The sequence below is a fragment of the Daphnia pulicaria genome, chromosome 8 (genome assembly GCF_021234035.1).
Source record: "Daphnia pulicaria isolate SC F1-1A chromosome 8, SC_F0-13Bv2, whole genome shotgun sequence".
NCBI lineage: Eukaryota > Metazoa > Arthropoda > Branchiopoda > Diplostraca > Daphniidae > Daphnia > Daphnia pulicaria.
The window spans coordinates 7,445,039-7,472,196 of record NC_060920.1 but is presented as its reverse complement, the minus strand read 5'-3'; the positions used below and the strand labels follow the sequence as shown (position 1 = coordinate 7,472,196).

Genomic DNA, 27,158 nt, shown 5'->3' with positions numbered 1-27,158 from the left:
CATCACTTTCTTGTTGCGTGACAGGATGCTGATCCTCAGGGATGTTTTCAAGTGATTCGTCTGGGAGTGCATCTTCGGCGTCATTCAATTCAGGGGGAACTTCAGAAATATTTTCGTGATAGTCATTGATAATTTCTTCACTGGTGGTAGGATCGATTTCACCAACTTCAGCCATGATCGGAAGTGCCATTTCTGTGCTGTTATCCTGTGATTCCATCTTCGATCCTTTGCTGTCCTTGATAGGTTCTCTTTGGGAGCTGCTTTTTTAGCTTGTCGAAAGATTGTCTAGATTTATATTGGAACAATGTTCTTAGATCTTCTTTGAAAGTCAGTATCACTTCTGCTCTCGTTTGCTCTCCTTATATGCTCTTTCACTGCTTAAAGCTGTCGCGCAGCTCACTTTTCTTCAAATCTAATCTTTTTATTATTTCTTATAAGTAAGTTAGCATTTATGTTTTATGTTATTCTGGTTCTTTTCTATTTTACGAACCTTTTTCAAACATAAAATTTTAAGGAATTAAAATTTTCGCAATTAAAATACAGAGTAGCCAGACAGTGTATTTTCTCAGCGACGGAACTTTACTTTTATGGGATTTGTTGTGGATTTATTTCACGAGTTTTGACTTTTTCCGATAAATCTGTGTGTAAATGTGAAATTAAAATATTCTACGTGGAATTACTGATATATTATCTTTTAAGAATTTTTTAAATTCATATTTGAATAAATTTGTCGTGCGTAAAATTAGATTTGCAGACGACAGGCATTCTGACAGCAAATCAATTTTACTAAACAGCTGGATCGCTATTGAATATAAGTAAAGGACCCAGTTGGGAACTGATCCACCCAATTGTATTAATAATGTTGAAGAATTAGTTGCCACTTGTTAATTGAAAACTAGAAAAAAAAAGATGGATGGAGATAAGATTACTTCAAACTTCCTGCGTACGGCCCTGGAAACTTCCTCGGAGAACAGAGTAAGCCTATTGCATTTTTTCTAATTTTTTTTCAAGATTTGTTTATTAAATCTAGTTTCTCTTTAAAGCTAATGAGAGATCAATCCAACAAAGAAGCAGTTCACACTACTCGTAAGCCAACAGAAGAAGGATGTTCATTTGGTGTAATTCGTCAACAAATGTCACATCAGAATTATCTTACAAATTCTGACAGCCATGGCCATGAAGATTCTGACGCTAACCCTGTTAAACCCCACCTCTCTTCATCATTATTGTTGCAGCAGCAAACATATCTGTCACACATGGGGCAACAATCTATGGTTAACATTACTGGTGGAATGATTTCCACAAACTCAACAAATACAGTAATAACATCCATTCATCAATATCCGTACGACTATAACTCATCGAATTCAAACGTTGATGGAAGTGGAGGTTATCAACATGGGACAACAGGAACCAATAATTCAGCTCTCTCTCAGTCAGCCGGACATCAAGGTCTAGGATTAACAGCCGCTTCGTCATCCGGAATCGGACAGTACCAGCATTATCCGTACCATTCCAAATCAACTGATTTAGCCATGGCCAAGAGCTCCGTAAATGTAATAGATCAACAGCATCCAACTTCTGTTGCATCTTCAGCAATGAGTACTTCTACTCCGACGAACGGTAATGCGGTATCCCAACAGGCGACCAACGGGGTGAAGAAAGATTTGAATTCTGAAGTTGGTAGAAATGACCTCCCATCATCTTCTGTTTCTCATCCACCCACCACTGTGGCAGCTCCAGTACAACAACAACAAGAAAATCTTCCCTATTATTCAGAAGCACAGTACGGCTACAATTCGTCTAATTCAAACATGGATGGAAGCGGTGGTTATCAACATGGAACAACATGTACTAACAATTCTGCCCTTTCACAGTCGGCAGGGCACCAGCAAGATCAGGGACTAACCGCAGCATCCTCTGGAATGGGACAATACCAGCAATATCCCTACAATCCAGTTAACTCTATCTCTCCTTCCGACAAAATACTCCAGTCAGTTCTTACTCGCGATCCCACCATTGCCCACTTACCGGTTGACGTTGTCCCAACAAATACGGTCGCTGGGAACACTACCATAACAACAAGTTACAGCAACCTGGAGGTTTTAACGATTTTGGACACATCGGGTCCTGCTCCTACTACAAGCGATCTTCCCGAAGCACAACTAAGCGAAGCTTTACTTCTCAGCGTCAATAAAAGAGAGACAACGACCCTGACCAAGTCGACTACCAAGGTGATTGCCAATACTTCTGATATAATCAAGTCAGATACGAATGCGTCTTCCGAAGCTTATGTAATGCCCTCGAACGATCTGTTTCCTGGTGAAGTTGTGTCATTGGAGGAATCGCCTATGAAGAAAGCAAAGCTAGGCTAGGCTTATGGATCTAAGAACACTGATTACCACCTTCAATTTGTTTCTAATTTGCAAGCTAATTTTACATCAGAAAAAAAAAACATTCGAAAATAAATAAAATTTATGATAAATTCGTGTTTATTATATTAAGAAAATGATTGGAAATGAAAACTATTACATGAATGCTACTCGATACAATGCAAAATAGCTATTCATTTGGTCACCAGCAACGAACAAGCCATCACGTTGGGTTTGACTATGCAGGAGAAACTAATTTAGATGGCGAGGAACTAGGTGACGAGAGAACACGTTTGATTGCTTTTCTGTTCAAGATCTGATTTTCGACTAAAGATATTTGTTTTAGCATTTCAGTTAAATCCACATTGGCGTCGATTTCCAAGACTGGTGCAGGCACGGGATGAGAAACTTTGTGATGAAGCCTGCAATTTATGAAGTACAAAGTAATATTTTGATGAAAAGGAAACTAAGAGTAGAAATAATACCAATCTTCATGAATTTCATGCAAAGCTACAATATAACTTAAGGGGACAGTCTTCTCTTCCTTCCTAGCACGCTGCAAAATCCTTTTGTGAACTACTTCAGGATCAGATCTCAAGTAAACTATTAAACAAATGAATATATAATACATACAACAACATGTGAATGATTTCAACTTTTTCAAGACTTACCAATGAGATCAACTTCAACATCAACATTTTTCGTTATCCACTTGAACCACTCTGAAATGACTGCATACTCAGCAGGTTCCATCAATTTGCTTTCATGCAAGTTTTCCACAAAACAATAGCGCCCACTAAATAAGGATCTCTCCATTAGTTTTACTTTAGCAGATGTCTCCTTAGTGTGATGATCAAGCATGGTCAATTGTACATGAGTCTGAAAAGTCAGACTCCAACGGGCTGGATCATCATACAGTAAGCTCTAATCAAATAAACAAAACATATTAACTTAAAATTACACACATTTCAATAGCAAATTTACCAAAAGATTATGTCCATCAACATTCCTCCATTTCTCAACAGGCTCTTGCAAAACCTCAACATCTCTGTATTTACTAAAATAATTAAGAAGTGTGGTCTTGCCTGAACCAATGTTTCCTTCAATTACAACAGTAAAAGGTTTGTTTCGTTTGTCCATGCTTTTTAAAAAAGGGAGTGTGCGGTGAGGAAAGTCGCTTGGTCGTGAATCTAAAATCGTGAATGAGAAGGCAGCATGAGAGAGAGACGATCTAACCGTTGTTTTCAACCGGAAATCACGAAATTTCGCGCCAATAAAATTTTCCCCGCATTATCGACTTGGCGCTTCCGAGCGAATTCACTCAAAGACAAAAAATCAATAGTCTTACCTGATTTCACAGTTTTGCGAGTATTCCTCATCATTGAGTACAGTAATTGACTCCATTTTTGAACAAAACGACTTGTCATTACTTCTGTATATATATCTTGAGCAATTTTGACCAGTAATATTGAAAAGAATTTCACACATGGGACAGAAAAAAAAACACTTTCTTGGTTTGCAGACGATTTTTCAACTTATTTTTCAACTTTATTTACTACTTTACTAGTTAAAGAGTCATCTAGGGGTCCATCGCAGAAACTCATTCTCCTGTCATAGGTGTCAAACATAATTTGCTGGAATTCGTCGGATTATGGAGAATCGCAGTGTTTGACTGTTTGTTAATTCAATTTATAGAAAACACTAATAACAATCAAAGATGGAAGGAGTTCCTAAACTTTACATGTTACGGACATCTCTAAAGACATCCCCGGAAAGAACAGATTTTAGTCGAAAAGTTAAATGGGTAACTGATTTGTCCTTAGCTGTTTGTTTTGCTGTGCGTTTCGTAATTGTTGATGATTCATCTTCAAGCAAATTCGAGAGCACTTTAACGAGGACCCGAACAGCTATGCCAATGAAACCAGAGAACTCGAAACTCTTCGTGCTGCAGCATGCCATCCACCCCAAGATTTTACTGGCTGCTCTCTATTAAAAAAATACTACTGTCAACTTAATTTTCTGCAAAATCGATTCACATTTAGTGAAGCAGGAAGAGATGAAGTCTTCTTTACATGGTACCCAGATTCAAATAACAGTTAATATTAATTTTTATGAATAACATTTAAAACATGTTCATATTATTACACTGGTTTTCAGGTGTGATATGTACACTGGATTGGCATATTCAACAACTGATATCAAACATGAAATGGCATGTGTGTTGTACAATATTGGTGCGCTACACATGAACTTGGGTGCCATGGACAGTCGTCAGACTGCTGATGGCATGAAGATAAGCTGTTCTCACTTTCAGTGTGCTGCTTGGGCTTTCCAACAGCTCAATGAAAAATATCCTCAACAGAGAGAGACAGATTTGGGATATGATCTTGTCAAGTTTTTTGCAACAGTTTCACTTGCCCAGGCTCAAGAATGCATTTTAGAAAAGAGCATTATTGATGGGCGGAAACCTGGAATAGTGGCAAAGGTAATTTATTAATAAGTGAGTAATCATCTCAGCAAATCCAAAACATTTCAATAACTGGTTACAGGTAGCTGCCCAGATTGTTGATTATTATAAGTCAGCTGTTAAAGTGCTGGATCAGGGTGACAACCATCCAGATGGGTAATGTTCATTCAATAAAGATTTAGAAAGAGGTTAAGTAAGGTTATGTGAGTGCTCAGGAAGACTCCTACCTTATTTAACTTGATCCTACACATAGTTTAGATTCATACTAATTCATACAATTACCACATACAGTAATGCCCTAGTCGAAGTTGCCGGAGTCAAAGCTTATAATATTTGGAAAAAATACAGCGAATTCAAGATGACGTTTCATCAGTGTGTGGCTTTGCTCTACATGGGTATACATAGTGAGGAGATGCAGAAGATGGGCGAAAGGCTTGCTTACTTTCAGGTAGTATTCCGTGACATTTTAACTTATCTTTTTTTGGAATTCAGCACGAATTTTTTGTATTAACAGGCTGCAATGGATAAACTTACAGAGGCGACCAAAAAAGCCAAAAAACTAGAAAATAAATCAGAAAGTGTCAATGATGCGATTTCTTTCGTCCATGACGTTGTTGGTGGCAAACTCAAGGCAGCCGAGAAAGAAAACGAATTCGTTTACCATGAAAAAGTTCCCGACCGCGCCTCATTACCTGACATTAAGGGCGCATCTCTTGTGAAAGGCACGCCTTTCGATGTTACAGACCCTGAAATCGCTGGCCAGGATATTTTTCATCGATTAGTACCCATGGAAGCTCACGAAGCATCTTCACTCTACAGGTATTGCACGATTGTTGTTGAATTATTCAAAGCCATCCAAAGTTAAAGTTTCGTGTGTTTTTCATTCAGTGAGGAAAAAGCCAAACTACTACGTAGAGTTGGTGGAAATGTCGAAGAAAAAGATCAAGAATTGGCATTGTTTTTAACATCACTTCAGGTTAATATTCAATAGTTCTCCATTTAGCCACATACAAATAATTTATTTGTTACTGAAATGCAGGTTGACCAATTGAGAGTGCATTTGGAACCATCGGGTCTACCGCAGGAGTTGATTGATCTCTGCGCAGCGTTTAGTGTCGAAACAAACGTGGTCCAAAGTCTGATTGATGCCATGGGTGAGCTGTCGTCGGTCTACACTGATGTAGAATCTTCATTGGCCGAAATCCAAAATCTTTTGAGCGAAGAACAAGAAAATGAAAGGATTTATCAAGGCCAAGGCAAACGACCCCCTTCAATGATCTTAAAAGAACTTTCGCTTGAAGCTGGTCGCTTTGTTGAAGCCCACGCAAAAGCTGCTGATTCCAACATGCTCCTGCATAAAGCCATCAATTCACATTTGGGCAATTTGCGGACTTTAAGCCTTCCATTATCTGAAATCCAAGCTCAGTTACCCAGTATTCAAGTGTTGGAATCAAGTAAAGACCAAGCAGCTATTAAAGAGTTGCATCGGCTTCTGGACAAGGTGGAAGAGATGCGCAAACAACGCCAAATGCTTTACACTCAATTACGTGAAGCCCTTCAAGCCGATGACATCACCAAATTGGCAACCCACCAAACGGATTTAGAGGTCCTATTTACCCAGGAGTTGGCAAAGCACCAACGGTTGACTTCGTTGATCGAACAAAATCTTTCAGCCCAGGAGAAGATCCTTGTTGCTTTAACGGAAGCTAATGCTCGATACGCAGACACGCGACGCTCCACTGCCGACATTCAGCAGCGTCGAATTGCAACCGTGGCTGCTCTGATGGCTTCCGCCGAGGCCTATCCAGATCTGATTGCAAAGTGCCAAAAAGGTCTCGAATTCTACAGGAAGATGGACACGAATGTCACGAAACTCTTGCAGCGTTTGCGATCCGTCTGTCGTGTCCAACAGGAAGAGCGTGAACAGCAGGAGGCTGCACGAGAACGCAATCGCCCCACTCCTGTGACCAACCCACGACCCGAAATTCCAGAATCTACTGATGTAACGAGCGGTCCGAAGTTGAAAGATTTTCTTCATTTAATGAAAAAAGATCGAGTTGGAATGGAACCATCTTTTATTCCAACCACATCGTCAGCACCTCCACCGGGTTCTGCTGGAGCTGATGCCGTCGCCCCGTTTAGTTACCCGTATCAACGTCCGACTCCTCTTGGTGCCGAGCAGAGTGATCGCCATCCGCAATCGACGCCCTATGTGCCTGACGGCAATTCTTATTACTATCAAAATAATACTTCCCAAAGTGGGTTCCCGCCTTCTGGACCAAATCCACCAAGACCAACTTATAGTAGTGGTTTCCAAACAACTGATAGGTCTTCGTCGTTTTCAGCCACCCAACCGGGTGCTTCTAGTTTGGCTCAATCCAGCTACAATTATCCTTCTCCTTCGGCTTCTCCCCTTCATCAGCAACCCACCACTGCAGTCAATCCGCATCCGATTCCTACTAGCCAACCCCAACAACCGTCTTATCCATCAGCAGGAGGTCAGGCGTATCTGGGTCAGCAACCGTCAGGAGGAGGAAACAACCCGCAGTCTTTTGGTTCAACTCAACATATGCAACCTCAGAATTATCCACCTACTTCCAACTATTATGGCCAAGTTCTTGGTGCGACATCGTACGACATCGCCTTGTCGATGCAGCAACAAGCGTACCCTACAGTCTCTCAAATGGGGCAACAACCTACCCCCAGTGTTCCCGTAACAACAACTTCTAATTCCTCAACCAATTACCCAACAGTGAGTTATATGACTCCTAATGGAGGAACTTCATCGGCTTATGCTCCTCACTTTGCCCCGGCAACCCAACAGCAACCATCTTCTGCAGCTCCTTCATCTTTTTCCCAAACGGCTGTTGCCGTATCTCAACAGCAGCAGACTTATGGGGTTGCGAGTTATCTGAACCAACCATCCGTTGGGAGAGAAACCCAATCGGGTCCCTTGTCTTATCCAAACACTCATGTAAACATTCCTCCAACTCAGCAACAACAGTATCCCTATTATCCGGGCAGTTCCATGTACGGCTATCCGCCTGCAACAACAACAGCGGCTGCAGCTTCAATGCATCAATATCAGTACGGATACAGCTCGTCCAATCCAAACATAGACGGGAGTGGGGGTTATCAACACGGAGTAACAGGTACTAATAATTCGGCTCTCTCTCAGTCAGCCGGACATCAAGGTCCGGGATTAATAACCGCCGCTTCGGCTTCCGGAATCGGACAGTATCAACATTATCCTTACTATCCAAATCCAGTTGATCCAGTCAATAACTATCACTACCAGCATCCTGGATCTTACTATCCGGCTGCCAATTCTTATCCTCCGGCCGCAGAGCAAATTCTTCAGCCTACTCCGTTGGCTCCCACATCAGTTCCTCCCGCTCCTACTGTTGCTCAGGCTCCCGTAGCTCATTTACCCGTCACCGTGCCGCCAAATCCCACAGGCGTTGGACAAGTCGCTAGCAATTTAGAGCTTTTGACGCTTTTAGATCTTTCTGTTCCTATGGCTCCTATCGGCGGTCTATTGGAGCCACAACCTAGAGAGGCTCAAACTCCTGGTGGGAGTACACAAGGTACGACTACGCTGACCAATTCAACCATCAAGGCGGTTATGATGGCTCCTGTTGCCACGCCTGATCCAATCAAACCCACGTCCATCTCCTCCGCTACTGAATCTTTTCCTTTCCACGAATCACCTACCAAATCTGAAGTGAAACTAGCAACGCTCCCAACCACTGGCCACAAAGATCCTTTAGCTGACGCTGAATTAGCATGTAAATTGGCTGTGGAGGTCGAGAAGTTGGACAAATTGGTGGACGGCCTGACTCGCAAAAGTCTCAATGGACCAACCTCACTGGACACCCGCTGGAAGGAAGTGCTGGAATTGCAAGAGCGTGAGTCAACTCGTCACAGTATTTCGGTGGCGCGGTGTTATCCCATGAAGAACCGACTCCCAGATGTGCTACCTTACGACCACAATCGTGTGGAGCTGCCCACTACAAAGGATGATTACATTAACGCCTCTTTGGTTCCTGCTTTATCGCCTGGCGCTCCCTCTTTCATCGCCACTCAAACGCCATTGCCTTGCAGCCAGCAGGACTTTTGGACGATGATATGGCAACAATCGGTTGAAATTGTTGTTTGTTTACTTTCGGACGCCGAAATACCCAAGCCCAGCCCTTCAACGATAGCTATTTATTGGCCTGTAGAGAAGGGCCGTGATGTCATCTCTGGCCCCTGGACCATAACACTTCAGAGCAGTAACATCCGCTCGTATTGCCACGAACGAATCCTTGGTCTCAGCAAAAACGTAATTTTATTTTTACAACTTCCATTTTCTATGAATTTTTAAATTCACCTATGCAGAGAGTTGACGACTTTTTTGTTTTGTTTTGTTTTAGGGAGAAGCCAAACAGCGTGTAGTCATACACTTACAATTTACAGCTTGGCCTGGAAGTAGCTTTCCCGCTTCGCCTGCCCAGTTTCTTCAATTGACGAATGAAGTGCTTCACTGTTGGCAGCAGCAACGAAGCAAAACCCATCCGATCGTTGTCCATTGTCTGGCGGGCGCAGGACGTACTGGTCTTTTTTGCCTCCTCTCTACGGCCCTCAATGACCTTACTTCAGGTAAGCTCATCCATCATACGATTTGTACAAGCTTAACATTACTTGCATGAAATAATGATGAATCCTTTTCTGATAGGCCATGGACTGTTGGACGTCGTACGGGTTGCGGCGAGCCTTTGCCAGCATCGACGCAACATGTTCCGAGATCGTGAACACTTGCTCTTTGCTTACCAAGCCTTACTTTATCACGCCCAGGATTTACTCATGAAAAGTAAAAGTTTTTCAATAAACTCTAAAAGATTTTACATAAAAAATAAATAAAAAATAACAATAACAATAATTTGCTTGAATATAGGAGGAATTTTGTCGGGAACGACTTCATTGCAAGGATCCCCTATAAAGAAACATCATCCATCGCAAGATTTCATTCATTCACCGATTCCAACTCCTTCGAACAGTAAAAATGTTTAACCGTTGCCAACATTTTGCATTTGATTTATGACGCGTTCGATCTTTGTAGATGCGACACCTGTGTTGGAGGCAGCGGCGAATGTTTTGAAAGAAACGACAGCAACGGAAGAAGTGGCTTCCCAAGTAACAGAAGAACCAGCAGCGATGTTGCAAACGACAGACACACCTACGCCAAAAAAGAGCCAGGCTCTAGGGGCGTTGGCTATCCTTGATCCTGCAAACTTCACGTTGGACGGCGGCCAAACAAATAGACACCGCGTTACAAAAGAAAGTTTTAAAAACGCCTCTCAGCTCGGTTCAATGTCTGATCCTTCTGATCCGCTCAGCCAACTCGATCCTTTGTGGTCACTGGCTAAATAAGTTTTTCTGAGTCAAATTGAAGGCCATTATTATCGATACTACGCTGATGGCAAAAGATAGCGAATTATTTCTTGCCTCTTTCTTCTTCTTCATTATTATTTAGTAATCTGATCAAATAGCCTCCCATGGCGACATATTAGTTTGTTAGCAACGTCCGAAGATTTAACCCGTGGAAGAATGGCATATTTTGCATTCCGCTAAGTTTTTTGGAATTTTATGATTGATGTACCGAATACACGTTCAACATTAAGTGCCGCTGAAATTTGACTTTCAAGTGGTTTTGAGAAATGCACAGTTATTTGCAAATTGAATGTGTTTTAGCAATGACTTGCTTCACGTTGGCGGGGCAATGAGAAAAATGGTATGCAGCTGCTGACTATTGCATCACAAAGGGAGCTTTATCGTTGTTGGACTTGAGCAAGCGCATCTTGAACCCGAGGAAATTTTGCTGTCTTATTAGAAAGCGCGCACAATTCCACATGTCTTGTGTGCAGATTAGCTAGTCAAGGACGCGCGCCGCGCGTATACAGCAGAAACGCCGAGCTTTAAGTCAAGTTTTACGATGTCCCTTTGAAGTCGTGCAGACTGAAGGTTGTCCTGTTATCATAGCCTTTCTCTGAATTATAAAATTAAATATTAATAACGTAACCTTATATGTTTTAATGTCAAATTAAAAATTTTTTATGCATATGCATGCGACTCGATTGAACTCGTTTTAATTTTTCATAGAAACTCGTGAAATTCAAAATTGGTTGAATATATTAGTGAGAAAGCCAATGTCAATGCTTAATGGACATGCATGTATGTATACTACTAAGAAGTGGAAGTCTTTCAGATCTCAACGTCACGTAGAAATTATGAAACTTGGCAAAATGCTTACAATGGAAATGAATTTCTATGTGACCTTGACATCTGAAACACGTTGAGAACGATGCGCCACTGATGGCGTCTTGCCGGGCTGTAACCGTATGACACGCTCGCCCATGCTAACACTTTGGTTGGCCATGACAAATTTATCCAATATTCCCTTGCAGTAAGATGCTATGAACATGGTGTATTAGTATGGTGGGGGAACTTCGGCCATCTCGGCTGAAGCCAGTCGTCACCTATGATCAGCGCTGCCTGGTGGACAATTTGGAGAATTGAACCAATGACAGGCCAAAGAATTGAACCAAGAATAGGTGACCAGCCCTGCAATTGGCTTGCCTTTGTCACTAAGCTCCGCCTCTTGTCCGGAAACTGGCTTTATTCGAGATAGCCGATTCCAACAAAAGTTCCCCCACCATACTAATACACCATGCTATGAAGGATAATAGAGTTGGCTAACGTCCGAAGTTGCCAGTTCGATGAAATTGTGATTGCTACTGGTTTGGTGTCCAGTAGATTAATCGATTGGACACCAAACCAGAGCTATAGACTCCTGGTTGCTTCACGGCTGTGTTGGCTTCCCTATCCCGGTTTCAGGGTAAAAGTAAGCCGATTTTCAGAGATTTAAGGGCGGAGCCTGTCAGAATTTGTGAAGTGGAAACGTTAAAAAGAGCCATCTAGGCTCTCAAAAGTAGCTGAGCGTAGTAGCTGACACACTCACTAGAGGCGCTTTTTAAAGTTTCCAAATCGGCTTACTTTTACCCTGAAACCGGGATAGGGAAGCCAACACAGCCGTGAAGGCGGTGAAGCAAACAGGAGTCTATAGCATGGTGTATTAGTATGGTGGGGGAACTTATGGTTGGAATCGGCTATAGTCTGGGAGCTGGGCGACCAAAAAATGTTTTTTCTTTAGCAAAAGGTTTGATGCTAAAATATGGTTAGGGGGGGTATGACACACACGAAAAGCCAAGTCTGTCGACTGGCGGCCGGGGCGTTCAAGCGTGACGCGATCCCGAAGTCGGCGGGAACCGTAAAAAAATACACTTTGTTTAGAAAATCTGAACTATATCTTAAAAAATAGAGGGATATCAACTTTATTTAATTTCCGACAGACAGACGTCATAATCTGGGGCCTTGGGGCCATCAGACGTCGGTGTGTAAGAAATTTTACGAAATTTCAGGAAATTGTGAAAATGGCAACGCTGCATCCTAAGCGCCTAATTTTAAATAGAGAGATTTGGGGAGGATCTGTGAGTTTTTAACTAAGTAAATGTGAACAGAAAATGCATTTTTCGGTTTTTTTTATAAGATTATGCATTGATTTGGTTGAACCGATCACTTTTTGATTATTTGGTTTGTGTTATTGGCAGTTATAATTTCTTCCCTATATATTCCCCGCTTTTTTTCTGCTCCTCTTTCGTGAGCGCATATCGAACGTCACGGGAAACCCTTGACTAACAGACATTATGCTTTTTCCCCCTTCTCCGTGGTGGAATAACTGAAAATGGGTGTGTCTGTATGCCATTTTTTCCCGTTAACGACGATTGATTCGCGGTCTTGGGCAAAGCTATTCATGAGATACTCTGAACTTCAAAGATCCAAAAATTGTATATGATTTGTCAATAAATGGTTACCCGTTTCCGATTTTTTTAAAATTTTAAATGATTTAGTGGGCGTTTACAGCTGCAGAGAGGGAGCTGCAAATGGAAAACCTTTTTTTACTCTGTTCTGGAACACTAGTCTTTTCTAATAACAAAATACTAAATGTTTATTTTAAATTTGGTTTCTTCGACAACGCAGTGCCGCCAATTACACTAAATCCATTTTAACAAGTTAAGGGTGGAAAAGTTTTATATTTCAATCTTACATGAATATAGTTATGGGACGCCTTGATACCGTCTAACGGGTGGTAGTCTAACAAATCTTTAATTTTCAAAGTTTCGCGGTGAAATGGAACCCTTCTCTATATGCAGTAGCTGAAACTATGATAATCGAAATGTGGGGTTTTGAAGGAATCGTTTTGAAAACTGATACAACAAAAAGGGGCTCATGTTTACAAGCACTCCGTCGGGGCAAATGTCCCAACTTTGCCAAAGTGCAAGGATATTGGATCGGTCAGTTACTTCCACATCTAAGCAACATGGCTTTTGGTACCTTGACTTTACTGCGGCCGATACAGTCATTTGGGCGTATGATTTCATACTCCAGTTGGTGGAAGTCAAGTGTTCAAGTCCAACTGGTGGAACCAGAATACTGGCCATCTTTACTCGATTAGGCTCAACACAACTTTTGTGCGGCAACGAATTCCATTAGAACCAAGAGATGCGCCTGTGAAAGTTCTTCTTGTTTCTCCATTTGCCACAAATATATCAGCGTCAGCAAGAGCCATAATAGCCAAAACCAAACAAGACTACGTCATCGAACCGGAGAAAATCAAGCAAACGCTTGTCATAACGTCGACAACAAAATTATTGCTAATATAAGACTTGATGACGCATTTTCGAACGGTTTGCCGAGAGATTACGTGTTACCTACAATGTTCATGATAGACGACGAAAGTCTCCCATACCCACATCTGACGGTGAAACATCAAATTCTGAAGCTTGCAATGAAGTGGGACATCCGCACTGAAAGATTGTATATGGGATCGTCGTTGTTAAGATCACACGAGGAGAGTGAAAGTGATATTCCTCTTTCAGCAACCATCACCATAGGATCATAACAATCGGACGAAATGAATGTCTATTAATTAGCTGCTAATTTACTACACACACTAGTACTGCACAACAACTGGGAGAAGAAATCGTCACTTCTATAGATGATGAAAATACATTCGTCTTGCGCCCTTCGACAACATTTGCATCCGATTCAGATCCCGAATATCTTGAAAAACACTCCCCTTATTTGTTTCCCCTTGGGCGCGGTGGTTTTGGTGGGACAAGAACAACAAAATTTCTCAAAAAGCAAATCTTGCTTATTGGTTTAATCTCAGCACAAGGCAGATTCAACATGTCGATTTTTGTTGCCGTTGTACGATATGACTACTCGGCAAGAAGTATCCAAGGTTTCGTTGGTACTTTCAAAATTCATCGCGATCTAAATCAGGAGACGGTCATTTTTCTAACAGGGAAGCATTTGGTAGATTGTCTTCTGAAGCCATACAACATGCTGGACAGTACAAACTAGCTCGCGTGAAAGCAACGAGACAAGGATTACCACCTCCACCTCTTGAAATCGATGGTGTCTCAAATTTTTTACCAACATCAGCTTGTCAACGCAGCCAATGCAGCACTCCATCCCAGGCAGCAGCTAATCGTGATCGACAAGATGTCTATGAAACTCCCAATTTGAATTGTCCTGCTCAAAATTGGTTTACGTTTAGTCCAGTCGATGCGCAAACGAACAAAATAGTTTCGTATGCACTTGGACCAATCGAAGCGTTGAAGCATGTAATTTTGACACCGTCTGGAGAATTTCGCTTAAAAATATTGGCTTAACATCCTGTAGCAGCGGCCCTACATTTTGAAAACGTTCTTGATGATGTGATCGAACACGTTATCAGTTGGAGCCGAAATATGAAAGTGCTCCCCCCCCAAAAGAGTAGGACTCTTTGCTGCCCCCAAAAGCTTGGTTGCGAGTTGTTGAGGGACAATATTGGTTGATTCTACATGCCCATTTTCTAATATGGAATTATGTTCATGTTGACATAAAAAACGACTTCAATAAGCCATCAGTAGAGATAAACTACTTCTGGAACCAGTTGATTGCCCTGTCAATTCAACTGATGGAGTATTAGGTAATTATTTCCCACCTTGTTGAAAAAACAAACATGTTTAACAATTACTATAACTATTTTTACTTTAGTTTTGCAAGACTTTCCTTCTGGATGTCGCTCAAGAATATATCGAGATTAAATGTATGTTGCAGATTTGATGCCATCACCTACCGCATTTAATGAAACTGGTAGATAATGTATGCATTATGTTGGTGGGAAATATTTATATTCTTCTAATTTATTTCCTTATTTCAGATATGGATTCGTCCTTTACTGACCATCAGTTAACGTCCACTACGGTACTTAAGTTTGCAGCAGATTCGTCCTACATGCTAGGTAATAAGGAGAAATTTACACATAAATGCATACATTCCTATCTGTTGCGGTATTTAGATTCAAACAATAACGATCCCGAGACGTCCATCAACAAAGATCAGCATGGAAATGCTGAAATCGGAATTCAGCTGATTAACGCGACCACCAATGACGACGAAAGTCATCTGAAAATTTATTTTGAATCGCTCGGAGCGCAATATTGACAGCTATTCCGTGAGAGAATTGAATTCCCTGACATAGAAATGGCGGTGCTGCTGAATTGTAGTAAAGCCAGTTGCCTTGGAAAATGGAATTATACAGTGAAGAAATTTTTCTGAAGATAAGAAGCCGTCCGTGAAACAAAAATGAAGAACGTGAAGCTTTGTGTTGCTTTTAGATGTGGCGGTAGTTCATGGATTACTCAACATTCACGACTGGCGACACCGAGCCAGTTGTTTCAAAAATGACAGGGACAGGTGCCGTTATCACACCCCACATGCAACAGTAAACGTGACACGCATTACCCCTGAATTTAACGCTGGAAATATCGACAAAATCAACATTGAAATAAGAAGATGAGCCGTTTTCATATGTCTCACTGATTGCAACTCAACCGTTTTATCTGTGCTGAACTGTAACAATTGCAGACGATATGTGCTCAACCAGCTCGTCAGTTTATACTATGGTTGTTACACATCCAAACACACAGACGAAAATAAAAAAGCACTAGAAGAACTGATGAGAGCGTATAACGCGTATGAGGCCAAGGTGAACGTAAAACAACAACAGGCTTAGGATGCTCAGCAATCCAGAATCTAGCTAGAAGAAGTGGACAGATCAATGAATAACTCCTCCGATCTACCATCACAATTACGTTCAGATTATTCAATTGGTTTCGGAAGACTACTTTCCGGTGCAAGAGCTGCAACAAATGTTAAACTGTTGGGGCGCCGTTAGCTGCTTTTTTAGCAGGAAGAATTTTTTTTGAAATGTCAGATGATACATCCTAACACTCCAAACACAGGCACTAGCCTATTTGAATGGATTCGATCTAAATGCGCCAATTAACAGACAAGGAATTATTATGGCCGGTACACATGACTATGTCAACAGATCACCAACATCCGAAGCCATAAATATGTGGGAATTCACCAAGACTCAGGAAATTTGTAAACTGGAAAAGTCAAGGAACTAATCAGCGACGACCATAAAATTTATCTATTTGAAATGGATGACAGAGAAATTAATGACGTCGACGAATTAGAAATGCGTAACTCTTCAGCCCCTGTTTGACATCACTTCCTGAGAGAGCATAATTTACATCAAACTTATGTTCAGCGAAAAAGCGAAAAAGCCAGGCAAAATGAAAAATTGTTTTGGATGGCTTGCGGCAACGTGACCCAGCCTCTCCTTTATCAAGGCTATGTGCTTCAGAGTTAAATGCCTTAAAGACTGTCTCGTTGTCATGGAAATTAAGCCTTTGTCCATTTCTAGAATATTACCCCATACCCTAACTGTCTGGTTACATCATGTAGTTCTGCCGCGAACCGATAGGCGGCATTTTTTTTTAAAAGGGTAGTCGGATTTTTATGGAAGATACTGTACATTAAAACCAACAACTTGCTGGGCCTTGCGGCCTATACACAGTCAATTAAATAAATAGTGACATGAAATTTTAGGTGCCATACTTGTGCAGAGCTACTGCATTGTGTTTCAGCCTATCGGCAGCTTTCCTTAAAACATTTTTGAAGTTTGTTCTATACTTGGGATAGAAGTTTTACTAAAGTCCCCAAATTCACTCTTTCAATAACAGCTGAGAGCAATCTTGAACCTTTTACTGCCCGACCCTTTTCCTTCCCGCTATTTGGTTTAGGGGTTCCGCTCCAGCTATAAGCTTTCATCAGTTCGTTCGTCATTACCTACCGCCATATTCTTCTGATTGTGTCTTCTACGTTTTTTTTAAAGAATGGACGTAGCATTTACACCTTAATTGAAAGTATGATTTAGAAACAGATGACTCATTTACGAGGGGTACACCACACCAAAAAGTGGTGTGATGGAAACCCATAGCTCATTTACAACATTTTTTGGAACTTACAAGATTGTTGTTAACTTCCGGTTGTAACAGTCCCTCCTCAAAATGTAGGAAGTCTTCTTTTGTGTTTAACGGAAGGCTGACGTGTCTCTGAAAGACTAGATGGCGATTTCCTTCGCTGTTATTGTTCCGCACTTCAGATTGTTTCTTTGCAATAATAAGCCAACGCAAATATCGTTGCTCTGCTCTAATGTCAGGTAATTCTCTCGCCATCACTCGTAAATATTGATTTTTCTCTGTAATAAAAATATCAACAAATTCATAATAAAGATTTAGACAAGCAAACATCTCAAATTTCTCACTCGAAACATTTTTCAGAACTTTTTTTTTCTAAAGAGTATCTTTTTTATCAGGTGAACCTGAAGTTCAATAATACATTAATATATAATTTATGTGTTTATGAAATATACGAAGAATTCTAACCCACCAATGGTTGTTTTGCGCTTTAAGTGAGGGTTAGTTGTCTCTTGGGAGGTTGAAGGCATTGCCATTAGTGCTTGTGACTGTATCATGCTTAAGTCCTCGCCATTTTGGCCACGAGAAGTCTCGCCTGAATCGCTCGTCCCTGGCTGCTGTGATGTAACAGTAGGTTGCGAAAAAAATGTGTGGAGGCTTTTTATGAGTGACGCTGCTTGTCAAAATACTAAAAAGCCGCCAGATGTCTTACCTGGGAGAACTAAGGCTGATTCTGCTTTCCGCAAAGCAATTTTCGGATTACTTGTTATGCATTTAAGACTTAAACGGGAAAATGTCGTCTTGACTGTTTGTGTATTGTGTTTGTGTATTCCTGTTCCGAATTCTGAACAATTTAATTTTTATTTCGGTTATGTGCTTCATATACATTGTATGGAAAAATGCTTGATGGCAGAATTGTATTAAAAACAAAAGAAAGTAACGAGGAAGATCGAGAACAGAAGTGTTTAAGAAGTGTACGCAGTGTGAAGGACTCTACTCCGAATCAAGGTAATTTTCTTAGTCTTTCTTAAGAGAATTAGCAATATTAACTAAGTTTTCAATTACAGCGAGCCACAATTGCTAGTTGAAGCTGTCATGTTAGTAGAAGTCAGCATAACATGCCAGACCATGTAACGATACTTCACAATTTCAGAAAAAGTTGCCAATAACAGTTTTTTTTCTTTTCAATTGTATTAGGTCATTAAATGGTCGTGTAAATTATCAATAGCTCGTGAAATGGGCATGTCCAGTTACGGCATGACACGGCTAGCGAAATGGGCAACCAAGGAACCATTCTCAGATTCGGAGAGGAATTGACTTGCATCACTGGATTACCTCAAAGATGAATGGATGAAGTTACCGATGACATTCACACAGTCTGCCTTATTATTAAAAGTTAGTTAATAATCTAATTGTTTTATTATAGGAGAAATGAAAAGTAGGCAGAACTTCTCTGTCGTTGGAAATCGGATATAACTATTCGCGGAAGAAGATACTGTGCCGGAAACCCAGACGGATCACTGCGAAACGCGACCCACGTTTGAAGAGGCCAAAGATTTGCTCTCATATAGAAAAACAGATAGCGCCAGGTCTTGTTGCACGATTAACATTTATTCGAGAATACTTAAACTAATTTAATGACTTATTTCTTGTCAGAAATTTAGGGAGGAACTGGCTAACCTACTGGGAAAACGAAGCCGGAAGAACCGAACGCGATACCCGATTGAATTTCAATAAGCAGATTCGACTGCTGAAGTTGAATGGCCACTCGAAGGAAATTCTCAGTATTCACCTTATCTCTATCGAAGCCTTTTGCTCTAACGAAAGGTTGCCACCGGTGGGACGTTGGAACATGATTCCGATTTCTTCGCTAAAATGAAACTAAATAAATAAACGTTCTCTTTCCAATAATGACTAGCCGCTAGCATTATGAAAGCTACATATCCCCACCCTAATAAACGAATTTTTGCTGATACAAAATACGTTGACCTTGGTTTGTTTTAGGAATCATAGGAAATAAGACGGGCCTTCGCTAGTTTTTCTCCAAAAAGTCTGTATCTTAACCTTCCCCCTGTTGACCGCGGTTATGGTCAGATATATATAAAAAAGGGATACTTGATCCTGCAGCGTCTTGGAAGAAAAAATTTTCCGCACCCATCCTTAAACATAGACATAATTTTGGAAATAACTATAAATCTCCCGCATTTGTTCAGCGATTTTCATTCTGACGAGATTTCCTCATTCCTAACTAGCTGGGAGGTAGAAAAGCGCATGCAGTTGACTACTGAAAATTCTGGGAATTCTTGGGAACACGTTATTTTTGCAGATATTGCTACTTTCAGGTGAGATCTGCGTTTATCATTCTTTAAATGTTTCATATGTGTTATTTTTACCCAGAGATTACCCTGAAATAATTTAATTTTCTTTTATTATTTAGTATACACACAGCTGGTTTTGTCTTTCGTGGCACACAACCGTTCATATCTTCAAATAAAACCAGAGCTATCGTCCGTGTTTTGGCTTGCTTTTCATTGGAGGGTGCTGGATCCATTGCGCCAATTCAAAATTTATCGGAAAACCAATTCCTGGAGCTGCTGGAGGAAGAGCTGATTCCAAGAGCAGCCGCCCGTTTTGGAGTTGGTCCCATTAGTTTAATGGATAATAGCCGGTCTCGTACTGCTTGCTTAATCCATTTATTTAACGACTTTAAGTAACTGGAACGGACGGCATCGTTCGGATCAGCAACCAAGCAGGTTGCTGTAATGCTTAGATCAAAGTAGGAGACAAAGTCTTCGACGTCGCGGTCAATCAGTTTGGCTATTTTCACTTCACTGGTCGTTGGATTAATCGAGAAACTGCCTCTAGGATCTGACAGAAAGTTGATAACTGGTATTTGTAGAAATAATTAGGGAAAAAGACATACCGACTAACGAGTAATCGATTGCGTTCACTGAAACGTCTCCGTCTTGAGCTTGGACAGAAAACACGATCTTATCCTAAATTGAATAGTAAGAATAATAATAATATTAAGAATAGTAATAGCCCATTTCCATGATAGAAATGGCATGCCCAGCCTGGACATGCCCATTCCACTAGCCGTTAGCCATTTACACACCCATGACTACCAAATAAAAATGGGAAACAAACTTTGTTAATGGGCACTTTTTCTGAAATTATGAAGTATCTTTCTTGGTCTGGCATGTTAGGTTGACTTTCACTAACATGATGTCTGCAAGTAACAATTGTGATTTCCTGTAAGTTAAAACTTAGTTAATGTTGACGATTCTTTTGATTAAAATTAAGAATATTACCTTGATTGGGAGTAGAGTCCCTCACACTGTGTCGAAGACTTGACATTTCAGCCACATTTAACAATTGATACACACATTCCGGTTCTCTATCTTTCTCCTTTGTTTTCTTTTGTTGCTTTAAACAATAGGCCTACTGCCATCAAGCAGTTTTCCATTCAGCAATTAATAAGAAGCACATAACTGGAATTCACAATCTGGGAGTTAGAAAAAAACAACGCACTATAAACAGAAGACAGTGTTTAAGGCTGAAATGCAAAATTAGGAATCCGCAATTTCTTTTGCGGAAAACAGAATACACCTTAGTTCTCCTACGTGAGACATCTGGCGTCGTGTTGGTATTTCTACAAGCTGCGTACTTTATAGAAAACCTTCACACGTTTTTCCGCAACCTACTGTACGCGTACCACCAAGTGATAGTGTTTTGCTTGGCTCTAAAACTCATAAAAAACCAATATTGAAAAACGTGACATTAACGAATAAAATCAAACATAGTTTACCAGAAATTGAGCGAAAACGGTGTGTGGTTGTTGGTTGCTGGGTTACCGGACGAGCATTGATAATTTGGGATATGTTACTCTCTTCCATACTGGAATCCGAATATTCGTGAATAGTCGTTTTTAACGAGGATTTTTTCTTACTTGTTGTTTTTGGTTTTATAGGAACATGTCCAATACCAGTATAAATTGTATCGATTTCATCGACAACTCTCTCGTTAGAAACGATGTTGGAGGCGGGTAAGAAAAGCTTAACCTGCTGGTTTCTTTGTCGTTGAGTTTGTATTCTTTTTTATCCTTTTCTTTTGATTTTTGATTTTCGTACGATACAATACGATCATAAAAAATACTCCTGCTGAATCCGAAGTATAACACTCATCTTTTCTGTTCACGGCTTCTTGAAATGTATCTAATAAAAATAAACAAATGTATTAGTAGAATACAGTTGCAACATGACAAACACAAATTACCGTGACTCGAGAGAACTTTGCATTCATACCGTTCCCATGCCATCTTCAACATCTCACAGTTCTAAGCCAACTCGAGAATATTCTTTGATGGAAAAGAACACAATGCGTCATTATACCAAGTGCTAGGTATGATTCGTTACCTCCACTTCCCTCTTGTAATTTGACGATTAAGAAGGTAATCATTTTATCGTCAGCAGTCAAAAAATATAAATATAAACGATAAATTGCACAGAGGAAATGCTTTTTAGATCACATAAAGATTAAACACCAGTTACTATTTCAAATTTAACTAGACTGGAAAAAGGGGCGTATTTTTTTAAATGGTTAGGGAATCGAGACTCACTTTTGTTGCGTCACTTGTTTTTTTCCCCACCCTGTCGTCCATGATCTTGAAAATGTCGTCTGACAGTAATAGAATTATCAAGTCTTGTATTAATTACCAATATATTGATAATTCATTTGTTATTGACGTGCGTTTGTTAATTGAAACTATTACTATAGGTACGTGTATATGATAATTGAAATTCTATTGTATTTGTAATTAAATTGCGCTTTAATTTTTTTAACAACCGCAGAGAGGAATGACAGATAGAACAAAAAGGAGGCGAAATCAGGAAAATGCACCATACTTGCAATTTAGATGTGAACGTGACAATTATTCGAATGAAGTGTCTGAATCAGATTTCGAACGTTCTTCGGCTTCCTCTCAGCTTGATGTTATTGAAGTTATTGGTATTTCCCCAGAAACACAAGCAGAAACACGAGTTCAACAGTTATCTACATTGGAGGTGAAAACACATTATGTTAAGTACATATTTACGGGGATATTATACAAATACCTTTGTTTAAAAAAAAGAAGCCGATGTTCTCATCGGATGACTATTCTGATCAGTATGTACCAGACAGTAGTGGTAGTGATCTTGAAAACTCGCCATCCATTTCTGCAGAAGAATCAGATGTTGACGTTCCAAGTCTGCAAGATGATTCAGCTGGTGAACTTGCACTCAGGACACAGTTAGCAACGTGGAAAATTGAAAATAGGAATGGAATAGGAATATCACATTGAGTTTTCCAAGTGTGATCAGCTATTGAAAATTCTGCATGCGTATCACTCTTCTCTTCCTCTATCGACAAGAACTCTAGTGAAAACACCAAGAACAGCGGTAACACTAAAAACTATATTGCCCGGTAAATATTACCATTTTGTCATTGCTAAGGGGATTTGGGATGCTCTGTTGATAATGCATATTGAACAATTGTTTGTTAATCCCGTCCCGTTGTGTGTTGCAAAAGATGGTGTCTCTTCAACAGCTTGTTAAACGTCTATTAGAAGAAGTCCAAAATCAAAGTTTTGTCACCCGAAATATTGACGTCTGCAACGAAATAGAATTTCTTGATAGATACAACAGTTAGCCCGTCTTGGAAAACATTCATGGTTTATAATTCAGATCAGTAAAAATTCCTAAAGTTGGTTACTTGAAATCTAATGAAGAAGCCGACAACTGTGGGTTTCTTAAAGACATGTCCGTTGTTGTGATTTACGACATAGTTAAGTGCCCTTATAACAATGTTGCAATTGGAAAAAAATTTGAAAACCAACATGATGCATTGAAAACTAATTCCTATCCCTTTTGTTCGTTTGTAATCCAAGAATTTGTTTTGTTTCCTCACTTTCTGTTAACTTTCGATGTTGGAACATTGGAAACATTTTGTGTAAGGCAGTTAAATTGCCTAGTTCAGCCTCACTGAAATCATTTGTAGTTTTCCCATTGAAAAAACAACGAGTTTTTCAGTTTTCAGTTGTTCTTTTGTTTATTTTGAAAAAAAAATAAAGTTTAATTTGACATTCAGAAGTATTTCAGCCACGATATCGATTTCAAAATTACCGCTGTAACTTCGACTGTGTCCGGAACATCTTCAAGCCATCTTGAAGACAACTTGATATATTCGTTTATGGCGTATCCAGAAGCCATCTTTAAGTTGACCGTAGGACTCCATATTTTAGTCTTGAAATCGCTTGAAACACACAGGAAAAGTTGGCTGAAGTTCGCCTTGTCGAGACGCCTTAAAGACATCCTGGGAGACATCTCCTTCTGGCCCTGTTTTCTACTTGTACAGTTGTCTCGAGATAGTATGATCTCAGACGTCATATAGGCATCTTATTTTAGTACCATTGCTACGTACCGAGTTCGTCTTTTCGTGGACATCCTTAAGAAATATTGTTGTAGTCTTCCATTCGCCTTTTCCTACAGTAGACCTGGCAAGACATCCAAAAGACGTGTCATTTTTCCGTACTCGAATTCCGTTGGCCTAATGTAGTCCTGACTAGACATCTTTAAGATGAATTTTTTGGACAGAGATGTATGTGTCCCAAGGTAGGTCTAGTCGAACATCTTTAAGACGTCCTGGTTTAGTCTGGGATGTGTTGGGGGTCATGGGACAACCTTGGGATGTATAAAAAAAGACCGGGGATATATGGGATGCCACCCATACTGTAACACCATGTGATGGAACAAGGCCAATAATATTGGAATCAAATTTCCCGACACTTAATGAACAATCTCAACACAAGCAACACCAAGCGTTCCTGTTGGCACGACAATTTTCAGCCCACAAGAACATTTTGGCCAGCAGGAGTCCAGTGTTTTCAGCCATGTTTCAGCACCCCACGAAAGAGATGCAAACCAGCGAGTTGGAAGTAGAGGACGTAAATCCCGATGTCTTTCAAGAAGTTCTTCGTTATTTGTACACCGGCCTGACACGATCGACCACCATGGACGTTATGGCGCCAGGACGTTTTGCCGCTGCCGACAAATATTTGCTGGAAATATTAAAAATTCGATGTGAAACTCATTTGATTCGCCAAATGTCTGCCATGAACTGCCTGGATTTGCTGACCCTCACCACCTACCATCCAGCGGAGTACCTCAAGAAGTTTGCCATCGAGTACTTCCGCAGTTATCCAAGTAAGTTCATGTTTAAATCATTTTATTAAAAAAAGAATGTTCTTGAATTAATCGTCGCTCTGATTGTTTGTCTAGATGAAGTCGTGGGAACGCATAACTGGAAAAAGCTGAAGGAAGAAAATCCGGCGTTGTTGTGCGACTTGCAGCAGATGGTTCTCACCGCTCCGACTGATTAGAAATCTGTCCTTTTTTCTATTACTATTTTCATAACACGGAATCATTCTTCTGGAGAAATTCAGCCTTCATTTTCAGTTTAATTTCTTTCTCAAATCAAGACAAGCATATTTGGTTGTGTCGTGCGGTTTTTGCGTGTAGATGGACGTAGGGTCTTTTTAAAATACAGACACTTTCACAATGGTTTTAAATGTTTAGACTATAATTTTCGTTAGTTGAACCGATAATTTTTAAGAATAGTGATTAATTATTTTTCTGTAAATTTAAAGTTGGAAAAGTTACGCATGAGTGTCCTCAGCAGACCCTTCCTCCGGTTATTTCAAGGGGTGGGGTGAGGTAATCCATGATGGCCGACCATTACAGGCCCTTCCTCCGTGTTTTTTTTTCATGGGGTGGGAATCCATGATTGCTGACTCGCAGGCCCTTCCTCCTTTACCATTTTTTCAGACAAAATTGTCAAACCGCATTTATTACGAGCGATTTTAATTGTCTAAGCATTTTGTGACTAATTGTGATTTTTTTTTTAAAATTTGAATTTGAAGCAATATACAAGAAAATAGATCAGTACTTAGTACAATCAAATTGGCAATCGATTGCATGTGATCAGATTAAAAATTGCAACTTTGGTTACCCTTGAGCCTTGACATGCCCTTGACAACAAATATTTCTCCAGATGACGCATTAGTCGATTTTTGTTTAGCGTTTGCCGTTTAGCAGTAGCCTGTGATCAGCATTATGGCGTAGTTGTTGTTATTTTGCTCTCTCGACAAAAGTTTGTTGTCCTTAAAAAGAAAAAGCCCAAACCGTTTTCGTTACGTCGGCCGAGTTTTCTGTCAGCAAATTCAAGTTGAGTGTTAACGTGGATACGCTCTCAAATGTGGAAGTCAATCTGCTTTGTTCAAACAAGACTTTTCGGTGTCCGCTGCGAGTTGAAATCGCCATTTCCAACGAAAAGTGCCAAAAAGTTTTCCAGAAAACCACCCGCATTTTGCAAAATACTGCATTCCCTGTGACTTTGTTTCAAATTAGCAAAAGAGCCTTGCTAGAGTCCTGCTTCGTAAGGAACATCCCATGACGAACTGCTGGACACTCACGAACTGCTGGAAACTCACAAGGACATCCCACAATATTTCTCATTAAGCGGTATTTTACAGATACAAATCAAATTTATGCTCAGTTGCAAGTCTAGAGGCCGCCCATTCGAAAATTGTGCGTACTGATTCCCCCTCTCTAAAGCATGGTTTTTGTTTGTTTTTCTCCCTGGGGACGGGGCTAAGTCACTACGTAACCTTCTTAACTCACCCAATTTCAGAGGTGCGATTTAAAAAATGAATTTTTCAAAATAAAAATATATTTATTCTTTAGTTTATTCAGCTTTCCTTATATTTTACAAAAAAGTTGTAGGACAAGCAACAAAAATCTAAAAAAATAGAACAATATGTGGGTTGGGCAGTATTGGTGGCACTTTTGTAAATAAATATGAATATGAAATGTATATGCCATCTAGGGCCACAAAAAAATAAAATAAAATGTGAATTTTTAGAATTTTTAGTTGAATTCCATTAATTTTTAGAAGTTCCATTTCCATATTTTAGACGGCAGAAATTTTGCTAAAATCTGGAAAGTCGGCCCTTGAATTCCATAGTTTTCGATCGAATTCCAGATTTTATACTTCCATTTTGGAAGTTCCAATTCCATAGTTTAGTAACACCCGCATATTTCAAGTGTAACTTGTGAAAGAAACTGATGTCTTCATAGACTGCAATAACATGAAATGCAATAAAACTTGATCCCAGTTTCTGTGTGATACGGCCGTCTATAATTAGTCTGCCTTTTATCGAGGTTGTCTATAATAGAAGGAATATTTTAAACCACGGATGATGTGAAGAAGAAGAAATAACGCTCCATCAGTTCCTGCAGAAGAAAATGGACCCACTCGTAGTCATCATAGAAAAAGATTTTAGATTGAGGAAATTGAATTATACGACAAAGGTTGCCAGTTTTGAAAACACTGCCTTGTCGTTAAAGAGTTAAAAAATTCTTTTTCGATTACGACAGTTGTGTCGGCTGCTCAACGTGACCCATTTTGTTGACGAAACAAGTAGAAGGCAACTGTCAAAATAGGAAAACTGTAATAAGTTCATGACAACCGAATTCAAAACATAAGTCACCTGACACAGCTTTCCAGGTAGCACAATGATGTTAACTTATCTAACATTTCATTGAATCATAATTTGGAATTATATTTTTAAATCAATAACACATCATAATTTCGTCTCCCTTGTACAACACAAATTTTAGCGTTCTATGAGCAATTAACTAAACAAATATATCTTCAAAACATTATCAATATGTTTCTAATCGCACATTTTATATTAATCTTCCACTACTTATTTAAGCATGTTTTAAACAATTATCCATAAAACACACCTAAACACATCATAAATATGTAACAAATGTAGTTACAATAATTCGCGTTTTACAG

The 27,158-nt window shown here is 39.9% G+C and overlaps 5 protein-coding genes and 1 long non-coding RNA gene across 9 annotated transcripts; 4 read left to right on the top strand and 2 right to left on the bottom strand.

Annotated features, from left to right (window-relative positions):
• The first annotated feature begins 746 nt into the window (after positions 1–746).
• LOC124352624 lies at positions 747–2,485 on the top strand. Its single transcript, XM_046802173.1, has 2 exons — positions 747–975; positions 1,044–2,485. The coding sequence occupies exons 1-2, from the start codon at positions 910–912 to the stop codon at positions 2,373–2,375; spliced, it is 1,398 nt and encodes a 465-aa protein (XP_046658129.1). The 5' UTR covers positions 747–909; the 3' UTR covers positions 2,376–2,485.
• Positions 2,475–3,896, bottom strand: LOC124352626 (deoxynucleoside kinase-like). The gene is made up of 5 exons (XM_046802176.1): positions 3,721–3,896; positions 3,357–3,562; positions 3,044–3,296; positions 2,858–2,975; positions 2,475–2,794 (listed from the first exon to the last, which is right to left on the bottom strand). Exons 1-5 carry the CDS (start codon positions 3,797–3,799, stop codon positions 2,611–2,613), a joined length of 840 nt encoding a protein of 279 aa, XP_046658132.1. The 5' UTR covers positions 3,800–3,896; the 3' UTR covers positions 2,475–2,610.
• Positions 3,897–3,957: 61 nt separating this feature from the next.
• LOC124352622 (tyrosine-protein phosphatase non-receptor type 23-like) lies at positions 3,958–10,501 on the top strand. 2 transcript variants are annotated; one of them, XM_046802171.1, is made up of 13 exons: positions 3,958–4,176; positions 4,245–4,447; positions 4,530–4,857; positions 4,922–4,995; positions 5,131–5,287; positions 5,354–5,658; positions 5,728–5,815; positions 5,879–7,991; positions 8,109–9,163; positions 9,255–9,480; positions 9,557–9,692; positions 9,774–9,877; positions 9,941–10,501. In XM_046802171.1, the coding sequence occupies exons 1-13, from the start codon at positions 4,090–4,092 to the stop codon at positions 10,249–10,251; spliced, it is 5,187 nt and encodes a 1,728-aa protein (XP_046658127.1). In that variant the 5' UTR covers positions 3,958–4,089; the 3' UTR covers positions 10,252–10,501. The 2 variants fall into 2 exon arrangements, with proteins under 2 accessions (XP_046658127.1, XP_046658125.1); XM_046802169.1 differs by having other exon boundaries at positions 5,879–9,163; positions 9,557–9,691; positions 9,776–9,877.
• Positions 10,502–16,894: 6,393 nt separating this feature from the next.
• LOC124312654 lies at positions 16,895–19,169 on the top strand. Of its 2 annotated transcripts, none has more exons than XR_006910606.1 (4): positions 16,895–18,266; positions 18,326–18,388; positions 18,456–18,847; positions 18,923–19,169. It is a non-coding gene; the product is annotated as an uncharacterized LOC124312654 (long non-coding RNA). The 2 variants fall into 2 exon arrangements; XR_006910605.1 differs by having other exon boundaries at positions 18,915–19,169.
• LOC124312653 lies at positions 17,491–20,784 on the bottom strand. 2 transcript variants are annotated; one of them, XR_006910604.1, is made up of 5 exons: positions 20,570–20,784; positions 20,406–20,510; positions 20,182–20,254; positions 20,005–20,126; positions 17,491–17,506 (listed from the first exon to the last, which is right to left on the bottom strand). XR_006910604.1 is itself a non-coding variant. In XM_046777141.1 (4 exons), the coding sequence occupies exons 2-4, from the start codon at positions 20,457–20,459 to the stop codon at positions 19,819–19,821; spliced, it is 435 nt and encodes a 144-aa protein (XP_046633097.1). In that variant the 5' UTR covers positions 20,460–20,510; positions 20,570–20,784; the 3' UTR covers positions 19,253–19,818. The 2 variants fall into 2 exon arrangements, 1 of the variants encoding a protein (XP_046633097.1); XM_046777141.1 differs by lacking the exon at positions 17,491–17,506 and having other exon boundaries at positions 19,253–20,126.
• Positions 20,785–24,172: 3,388 nt separating this feature from the next.
• LOC124352592 (speckle-type POZ protein B-like) lies at positions 24,173–24,793 on the top strand. The gene is made up of 2 exons (XM_046802126.1): positions 24,173–24,499; positions 24,575–24,793. Exons 1-2 carry the CDS (start codon positions 24,187–24,189, stop codon positions 24,673–24,675), a joined length of 414 nt encoding a protein of 137 aa, XP_046658082.1. The 5' UTR covers positions 24,173–24,186; the 3' UTR covers positions 24,676–24,793.
• Positions 24,794–27,158: the final 2,365 nt, after the last annotated feature.

Excerpts from the sequence above, each read along its gene's own strand:
- LOC124352592 (XM_046802126.1), top strand. The coding sequence starts at position 24,187 with ATGTTTCAGCACCCCACGAAAGAGATGCAAACCAGCGAGTTGGAAGTA. Across the intron at positions 24,500-24,574 it reads GTACTTCCGCAGTTATCCAA|ATGAAGTCGTGGGAACGCAT; the intron begins GTAAGTTCATGT and ends TTGTTTGTCTAG.
- LOC124312653 (XM_046777141.1), bottom strand. The coding sequence starts at position 20,459 with ATGCCAGACCAAGAAAGATACTTCATAATTTCAGAAAAAGTGCCCATT. Across the intron at positions 20,255-20,405 it reads AAAAAGTGCCCATTAACAAA|GATAAGATCGTGTTTTCTGT; the intron begins GTTTGTTTCCCA and ends TATTCAATTTAG. Across the intron at positions 20,127-20,181 it reads AATCGATTACTCGTTAGTCG|ATCCTAGAGGCAGTTTCTCG; the intron begins GTATGTCTTTTT and ends ACTTTCTGTCAG.
- LOC124352626 (XM_046802176.1), bottom strand. The coding sequence starts at position 3,799 with ATGACAAGTCGTTTTGTTCAAAAATGGAGTCAATTACTGTACTCAATG. Across the intron at positions 3,297-3,356 it reads TTGATGGACATAATCTTTTG|AGCTTACTGTATGATGATCC; the intron begins GTAAATTTGCTA and ends TTATTTGATTAG. Across the intron at positions 2,976-3,043 it reads TGTTGAAGTTGATCTCATTG|TTTACTTGAGATCTGATCCT; the intron begins GTAAGTCTTGAA and ends TTTGTTTAATAG.
- LOC124352624 (XM_046802173.1), top strand. The coding sequence starts at position 910 with ATGGATGGAGATAAGATTACTTCAAACTTCCTGCGTACGGCCCTGGAA. Across the intron at positions 976-1,043 it reads AAACTTCCTCGGAGAACAGA|CTAATGAGAGATCAATCCAA; the intron begins GTAAGCCTATTG and ends TTCTCTTTAAAG.
- LOC124352622 (XM_046802169.1), top strand. The coding sequence starts at position 4,090 with ATGGAAGGAGTTCCTAAACTTTACATGTTACGGACATCTCTAAAGACA. Across the intron at positions 4,858-4,921 it reads AACCTGGAATAGTGGCAAAG|GTAGCTGCCCAGATTGTTGA; the intron begins GTAATTTATTAA and ends AACTGGTTACAG. Across the intron at positions 9,878-9,940 it reads GATTCCAACTCCTTCGAACA|ATGCGACACCTGTGTTGGAG; the intron begins GTAAAAATGTTT and ends CGATCTTTGTAG.